General features: G+C 35.8%; 1 protein-coding gene across 1 annotated transcript; it reads right to left on the bottom strand.

Moving 5' to 3' along the window:
* Positions 1 to 7,722: 7,722 nt before the first annotated feature.
* LOC120111754 (zinc finger protein KNUCKLES-like) lies at positions 7,723 to 8,358 on the bottom strand. Its single transcript, XM_039129644.1, has one exon. The coding sequence runs from the start codon at positions 8,356 to 8,358 to the stop codon at positions 7,723 to 7,725; it is 636 nt and encodes a 211-aa protein (XP_038985572.1).
* Positions 8,359 to 9,215: the final 857 nt, after the last annotated feature.

Raw genomic sequence — 9,215 nt, 5'->3', positions numbered from 1 at the left:
AAGAAAGTGTTGTCTACATAATGTATAAATTAGGCTCCATTTGACAGAGCTTTTGGTGGACCACAAAACACTTTCCGATTCTCCAAAAATATTTTGGATGAAATAGAGGTATTTGATAAAAAAATTGAAAAGTTATTTTAGCTTTGCCTTGGGAGAAGCTCCATTTTGGAGCTTCTTCGGAAAAACACTTTTAGCATGCATCGGAAAGCTGTTTTGATTTATATTTTTTTCTTTTTGGACCAAAATACCAATGATAAACTATTATAATTACAGCAATAATATTAATATATAATGATAATAATTATAATATCATATATATATATATATTATTGTATTATACTATAAATGTAATATTATACTACATTATATCATAACACATTGATATATTATGTTATATAATATCAAATTATATTATATTATTATGCTATAGTATACAGTATTATATTACTATATTATAATAATATTATATTCTATTACAGTAATATTATACTATATTATATATTTATGTAATAATACATATTATATTTTATTATGCTCTATTATATAATACTATGCAATATCCTTTATGGTCATTTTGTCATACCAAAAGTAATTTCTTAGTTTGTTTACCAAACATATTAAAATCTTACTGTACTTTAGAAATATAGGTACCAAACAACAAATAATTTTTCATAAAAACTCTACTTCAAAAAGCTCTACTTTTGAAATCTCTAGTGTCAATAACTCTACCAAACGGAGCCTTAATAGTTATTATGAGGCATTGAAAAGCCAAATATAGTAGATACTTGATGCATTTTCGTGCTTGTTCATTGCCAATAAAATGCATATGTTCATGTGTAGTTATACATGGTAAATAGGTAAGGTCTAGTTCAGATTGTATCCATTGCATTTAGTTGATTCAAATGGAAATATTTCTTCAGTTTGTTGCCCATAAGGAAAGACAGGATGTTAAAAGATGAGTACAAAGTGTAGAAAAAATACTCCTTCACTTTGTGAGATCACAAACTCAACCAAATATGGCCAACTATGTGTAAGTTTATGAATACAAAGTCTATGGAAACTAGTCACCACAAATACCAATGCTAGGCAAGCAAAATATATGGACTGATTCTAAGTAGTAAAACATCAAACACATAGAAGGCATCCATAAGAGACAAGATTTAATGTGGTTCGGCATATAGCCTACATCCACGAGTCATGCTCCGATCAAACTTCCACAATAATAAACAAATTACAGTGATTTCTACTCAAGTATCAACATATATCACTTGAGCCAACATAATCAAAAAAAGAGAAGAAAGACAAGGGTTACCTCATGAGCATGAACAAGCCAACTCCAACATAAAATCTTCCAAACAACTTGTTGGAAGAAACTACACCCTTGAAAACACAAGCTTCAATGAGTATCAATGGACATAAAAGTAGGACACACAAGCTCTCCCCAAACCCTAGCCATCTTCCCTCACAAAGAGCTCTGATTTTCGTGCTTCTGTTTTTATACCCAGAAAAAACAGCACCCAGGCTTTAAAGTTGGGCTCAAAATGATTTAAGAGGTTCCATGGGCTTGGACCAAAAGAAAGGGCCCAAACCACATAACAATCTCCCCTCCAAGCCCATGAGGGAGGAGAACCAACTAATGACTCCTCACCGGGAGCCTAAAACCGCCAACTTGGCGCAAAGCTCAAACTTTTCTTTAGGAAGCACTTTGGTCATCATGTCAGAAAGATTCTTATCTGTGTGTATCTTCTCAAGCCGCACTTGTTGCTTCTCTACTACATCACGTAACCAATGATACCTCACATCTATATGCTTCGTACGAGAGTGATACGTAGCATTTTTACTCAAATCCATAGCACTCTGACTATCACAAAACACCACAAACTTGTCTTGCGATATCCCAAGCTCAAGAAGAAATCTCTTCATCCATAGCATTTCCTTGGTGGCTTCTGTAGCGGCAATATACTCTGCCTCTGTAGTGGACAATGCAACACATTTTTGAAGCTTTGACTGCCATAAAACAGCTCCCCTAGCAAATGTGAACAGATATCCTAAAGTGGACTTCCTGTGGTCTAAATCTCCTGCCATATCAGAATCTGTAAAACCCTTTAACACTGGTTTGTAGCCACCAAACCTCAAGCACAACTCAGAAGTACCCCTTAAGTACCTGAAAATCCATTTCACACCTTCCCAATGATCTCTGCCCGGATTTGAAAGAAACCTGCTAACCATACCAACTGCTTGGGCAATATCTGGTCGTGTGCACACCATAGCATACATAAGACTCCCCACAGCTGATGAATATGGAATGGCCTCCATGGATTTCCTTTCATCTTCAGTAGATGGACATGAGCATTTAGAAAGTTTAAAGTGACTAGCAAGAGGAGTGCCAACTGACTTAGCACTTGCCATGTTGAATTTTTGAAGCACTCGTTCAACATATTTCTCTTGTGACAACCACAATTTCTTTGCCTTCCTATCACGATAAATTTGCATGCCCAAAATTTGTTGTGCTGCACCTAAATCTTTCATATCAAAAGACTTAAATAAAGCTTCTTTTAACTTCACAATCATTTTTGCATCCTGACCCAAGATAAGCATATCATCTACATAGAGCAAGAGAATAATAAAGTTCCCACCACTAAACTTCTTGAAGTAAACACAATGATCTACATCTGTTCTTTTGTACCTATGATCGACCATGAATGAGTCGAACTTCTTGTACCACTGTCTTGGTGCTTGCTTAAGCCCATAAAGACTTTTCTTCAACTTGCAAACCAAGTGCTCTTTACCTTTCACCTCAAACCCCTCAGGTTGAGCCATGTAGATCTCTTTCTTTAAATCACCATGAAGAAATGCAGTTTTAACATCTAATTGCTCTAGCTCAAGGTCCAAACTAGCTGTCAAGCCCAAGGCAACTCTGATAGAACTTATTTTCACAACCGAAGAAAAAATCTCATCAAAGTCAATGCCTCTCTTCTGACCAAAGCCTTTAACAACCAACCGAGCTTTGTGTTTCACTAGCTTTCCATTGCCATCTTTTTTCAACTTGAACACCCATTTGTTCTTCAATGCTTTTCTGCCTCTAGAAAGCTCCACAAGTTGATAAGTGTCATTTTTCAGCAAAGAGTTCATCTCTTCTTGCATAGCTCTTATCCAACTAACCTTATCTTCATGAGACTGTGCTTCTTGAAAACTCTGCGGCTCCCCCTCACTAGTAAACATAATGTACTCTGAAGCAGGATACCTTGATGATGGTGTATGCTCTCTAGCAGATCTTCTGACCTGAGGTTCTGCACTTTCTTGTTGAGTAGACTGCTCCCCCTGCTCACTAACCACATCTTCAAGCATCTCATCATTACCCATACCCATTTTTGACATATCATTGCCACTAGTTTCTGGTACCTCATCTCTGCTAGATTTATATTGTACCTCTCCCCCATCTGCAGTATGATGCAAAGGTGTCGGAATAAGTACAAAATCGATAGCATCTTTTACCACATCCTTAGATTTCTCGGCCATTTCAGCATCTTCAAAGGTTTGACCTTCATGAAAGACCACATCTCTACTTCTGATAATTTTCCTCTTCACTGGATCCCATAATCTATATCCAAACTCTTCATTGCCATAACCAACAAAGATACAAGGAAGTGTCTTATCATCAAGCTTCAACCTTTGCTCCCTAGGTACATGTGCAAAGGCTTTGCACCCAAATACCTTCAAATGCGAATAGGAGACATCCTTTCCACTCCATATTCTCTCTAGAATATCAAAGCCCAAAGGAACTGAGGGGGATCTATTTATTAAGTAACAAGCAGTGAGAACGGCTTTACCCCAAAATGCCTTACGTAACTTAGCCATCTTTGGCATGCATCTGACTCTCTACAATGGTGCGGTTCATCCTCTCTGCCACCTCATTATGTTGCGGTGTACCTGGAATAGTTTTTTCATGCCTAATACCATGCCCAGAGCAGTAACTTCTGAACTCTTTTGATGTGTACTCTCCTCCGTTATCACTACGGAGACACTTCAATGATTTTTCTATCTCTCTTTCGACCATGACATGAAACTGTTGAAATAATTGAAGCACTTGATCTTTTGTCTTCAACAAATACACCCACACCTTCCTTGATGCATCATCAATAAATGTGACAAAATACCTATTGCCACCCAAAGACTCTACCTCAATGGGTCCACAAACATCAGAGTAAACCAACTCAAGAGGATTAGATTTCTTTGAAGAAGATCTAGCAAAAGAAACTCTATGTTGCTTACCAAAAAGACAATGATCACAAGGGTTTAGAGTTTTACCTTTGGCAAAGGGAATGAGAGACATCTTTGCTAAAATTTGCAATCCCTTCTCACTCATATGAGCCAACCTCTTGTGCCACAAGCTTGGAGACGACTCATCTTCGGTGACATACAAGTCATCTCTACAAACCTTCATATGTATCTTGTAAAGAGTGCAACAACGCTTTGCTTTAGCTACCACAAGTGACCCTTTAGTAAGCTTCCATCTTCCATCACCAAAGCAATTCACATAACCTTGCCTATCCAAAACATTCACGAAAATAAGATTAAGGCGCAAATCGGAAACATTGCGCACATCCTTCAAGGTCAAAGTACACCCGGCATTGGTTTGAATGCAAACATCACCAATTCCCACAATCTTCGAATAATTCTCATTGCCCATCTTCACATTTCCAAAGTCTCCTTCCTTGTATGAAGTAAAGAACTCCTTATAAGGAGTAGAATGGTAGGAAGCTCCAGTATCAACAACCCACTCAACTTCTTCACCAACATGCATATATTCATCCTCTTCATAAGAAAGAACTACTACTTTTTTACTTGAGCAAGTAGCCGTTGTATTCTTGTCATCTTCTTTCTTTTGTGTATTATTCTCTTTTTGTTGTGCTTTCCATGCATAGTAATTTCTTTTCATATGCCCCACTTTACCACAATGATAACATTTGCCTTTTTCACCAAACTTTCCTCTAGACTGAGATCTTCTCTTAAATTTACCGTGAGCTTTGTGTTCTCTACTCTTGCTTCTACCCCTGTTCTCCATGACAAGAGCTTGTGCATTATCTGTACCCGCTGACTTTCTTCTTGTTTCTTCATTGAACAAGCTACTAGTCACTTGACTCATTGACAATACACCACCCAGAGCAGAGTTACTAATTGTGACAACCAAGGTCTCCCAACTATCTGGAAAAGAACTCAAAAGCAACAAAGCTTGCAACTCATCTTCAAGCACCATTTTCATTGTACTCAATTGATTCACAACACTTTGAAATTCATTCAAGTGATCAGCAACGGGGCAACCCTCTTTAAACTTCATATTCACAAGCTTTCTGATTAAAAAGGCTTTGTTCCCAGCGGTCTTTTGCTCATATCTAGCCTCTAGCTTCTTCCATAACTCATGAGTATCGGTTTCATTAGACACATGATGAAAAACACTATCATCCAACCATTGCCTAATTGTCCCAATAGCATTTCTATGCAACTTTTGCCAAGCTTTATTATCCAAGTCTTTAGGCCTAGCCGTTTCATCCTCCATGGGCTCATACAAATCTTTGCAATAAAGAATGTCTTCCATTTTTGGTTTCCAATTCAACCAATTTGTGTTTGTAAGCTTAATCATGGTACTAGAAGAACCTTCCATCTCAAACTACACAAGTCAACCACAAGCCACACAACTTAGCTCTGATACCACTTGTAGGAAAAATACTCCTTCACTTTGTGAGATCACAAACTCAACCAAATATGGCCAACTATGTGTAAGTTTATGAATACAAAGTCTATGGAAGCTAGTCACCACAACTACCAATGCTAGGCAAGCAAAATGTATGGACTGATTCTAAGTGGCAAAACATCAAACACATAGAAGGCATATACAAGAGACACAAGATTTAATGTGGTTCGGCATATAGCCTACATCCACGGGTCATGCTCCGATCAAACTTTCACTATAATAAACAAATTACAGTGATTTCTACTCAAGTATCAAAATATATCACTTGAGCCAACACAATCCAAAAAAGAGGAGAAAGACAAGGGTTACCTCATGAGCATGAACAAGCCAACTCCAACATAAAATCTTCTAAACAACTTGTTGGAAGAAACTACACCCTTGAAAACACAAGCTTCAATGAGTATCAATGGACATAGGAGTAGGACACACAAGCTCTCCCCAAACCCTAGCCGTCTTCCCTCACAAAGAGCTCTGATTTTCGTGTTTCTGTTTTTATACCCAGAAAAAACAGCACCCAGGCTTTAAAGTTGGGCTTAAAATGACTTAAGGGGTTCCATAGGCTTGGACCAAAAGAAAGGGCCCAAACCACATAACACAAAGTACTAGCATCACTTTTGCAAAGGTTTTCTCTTAAATAAATCTCACATAAATAGTTCGAGATCTTCTAACACTATTTCTGGATTATTTAAACAAATCGCAGACAAACATCCAAGATCAATTGCTTCTTAATCATACTGAGCTCCAAACATGGGAAATCATACGGAAGAGGAATTGAATATTGGAAATCCTATTGATGCATATCCTTAAATATGCCGAAGATTTAAACTAAGAATTGAAGATACGTACCAAAACATAATGTTAATGTGGGTTGCACTTTGATCATTTGTACAAGTTCAAAAGAATGATCATTAATTCATAACAGCCATTATAATGGTTTTAGGTTGCCCCTGCTATATTACATATATAATAACAAGGGAAAAGATTATTGACATTATTACAAGTTACCAAGCATTATAATTGTCATTAATACATAGCCATTGTTTTCATTTCTATCTTTCTCTAAGCATGGTATTATTTCTTTTCAAAATTGAAATTTTTGCACCAATTCCTTTGCAGAAGAGATTGTGTGGCCTGAAAAATAATTTTTTTTATCGTTGTAATATATGGCCATTATTTTCATTTCTATCTTTATCTAAGCATATAACTCAAATTTTTGCATCAATTCCCATCCAAAAGAGATTGTGGCCTGAAAAATATTTTTTTTATGAGGAGAATAATCATTGACAGAATAATACTATTATGTTTCCATTTTTGTTCGTTATTGTCTATTATAATGCCATTACAACAACTGTTATCACAATGACTACCTTAATACAAAAGAATTTGAAATAGTATACATTGTGGCAAATAGTAATTGTCATAACTATTATAACATTCAACAACAATTTTGGTGGGGTTCTGTTATAATTGAATAGCACCTTATGGAAATTTTGATTAGCACAATAATTTAGTGCTTAGTATTTTTTATTAGTGTTTGGCATGTGCATTGCATGAGCTAGACTAATATAAGTTAGCATGTGCACAAATATATATAAAATAAAATAGTGCTAAATGATAGAAGATGTGAGATAGCCATAATAATTTCCGCAAAGCTTATTATTGCCCATCAAAAGAAAAGATGGGGAAAACATGATTTATAGTTATACCATTTTGATTGTCAACAATACATGGAAATCGATTAATCTAGATGAAACAAGCAAGCAGTGCTCCACAACACAAAATATGGCCTACTTACCACGATAACCAACATTTCTTTTTTTGAGAGAAAATCATGATCAACATGTTAAGACACTAAAAAATATATATAATTCCAACAACAAATGACAAGACAATAAATCGAACAACAAATTTCCTCAGAAAAAAATAATGAACAACAACCAAAACAAGGACTCGAGTTTCCATTTCCACCATTAAAGATGGAGTGTGAGGTCAATCTTTCTTTCCTTGTTATCTCTGCCATCTTTGACCTTATTGCCATCTTGTTGAAGGTTTTGGTTTATGTTTGTCGAGGATGATGGTTCTGCCTTGCTTGCTTGCATTGTATTAGGCCTTATCTCTGAACATGCATTAAGCTGAAGGCGATAGTTTCTTTTCCAGTTCAGAAACTTCAAATGCTCTTCATTTATTAGCATTGCTCTATCATTAGAAGAACCATTAAAAGAATACTCCGAAGAGAACCTTTGTCCATGACTTGTTGCTCCATGAGTACTGTAGAGGTATTTTGCGATATGAAAAGGATGATAATTTGTAGGTGCAGGCGTAGTGTGATATGGCGAGTATAATGGAAGGCACAAGTTTCCTTGACGAGTATTGTGTAACAAAGTTGTCGGCATTGAAACAAATGGATTTTGTATACCATGAATTTCAATCTCCTGTTTGGTCTTTTTAGCAATCTCTCGCTCGTTTCTATGGCCATTCTGATGGCCACCAAGAGCTTGTGAGCTTGTGAAAGCTTTGTCACAGTATTGGCACATGAAAAGTTTTCTTCTTGCTCCTTTCATTTCTACTAATTCTGTTGATTTGCCTTTCATTTCTTGATTGGCCATTCTCCTAAACAATTAAACCTAAATCACGAGCAGAAAAAAGTGTCATGTTCTTCCAAAATTATGTTATGTGGTTTAACCTTGTAAAAGTGCAAACAAGAACTTGAATATTAGAAGAGAGGATCTAGTAACATTGAGATAACTAGAAGAGCAAAAGAGCAAGGGGATAATAAAGAAGTATGGAAAAAATATTAGCAAAGAGAAGATCATGATACAAATTTCTTAAGAAGAATAAGGTATATTAAAATTTTAAAAAATGAAACACTAAAAAGAGAGGAGAAGGAAGATAGAAAACTTACCGCTAGAGGAGGGAGATCAGAACAAGAGTAAAGAATAATGGCCGTAAGTTAGATGTTGTTATGCACAGGAATGATCTTGTTTTATAGATAGGGGTGATCTTTCTTTGGAAATAATAAATTCTTAATTTCTAATAAGTGACCTCTTTTGTTACATGCACATCAATCTTGAAAAGACAACTGATTTTGAAAAGATTTTGCAATTGAAGGTGTATATCTTTGGAAATTATGGGTTTATGACAACTTTTCTTCCCTTAAGCTCTTGGTTCCTCCCCCGTTTACTCTTCTTGAGCAAATATGCTATTAACTTCTTTCTGATCTCTTATATGAGACACCGAACTCGGAAATACATTGAACCAAAAAAATATATCTATAAAAAATTAATAACTTACTATTAGAAGTAGAAATGCTTACAAGATGATCATTATAAAAATTTGCTTCATGAAAACTAGTACTTGCCTGAAATTGCTTTTCCAGTCATTTCAATATTTGGAATGTACACATGGAAAATTATAGAAGAAATGGTTGTTTATTAATAAAGTAAAACATTTATGGGAGCATAAC

The sequence above is a fragment of the Phoenix dactylifera genome, chromosome 8 (genome assembly GCF_009389715.1).
Source record: "Phoenix dactylifera cultivar Barhee BC4 chromosome 8, palm_55x_up_171113_PBpolish2nd_filt_p, whole genome shotgun sequence".
NCBI lineage: Eukaryota > Viridiplantae > Streptophyta > Magnoliopsida > Arecales > Arecaceae > Phoenix > Phoenix dactylifera.
This window is presented reverse-complemented; position numbering and strand designations above follow the sequence as displayed.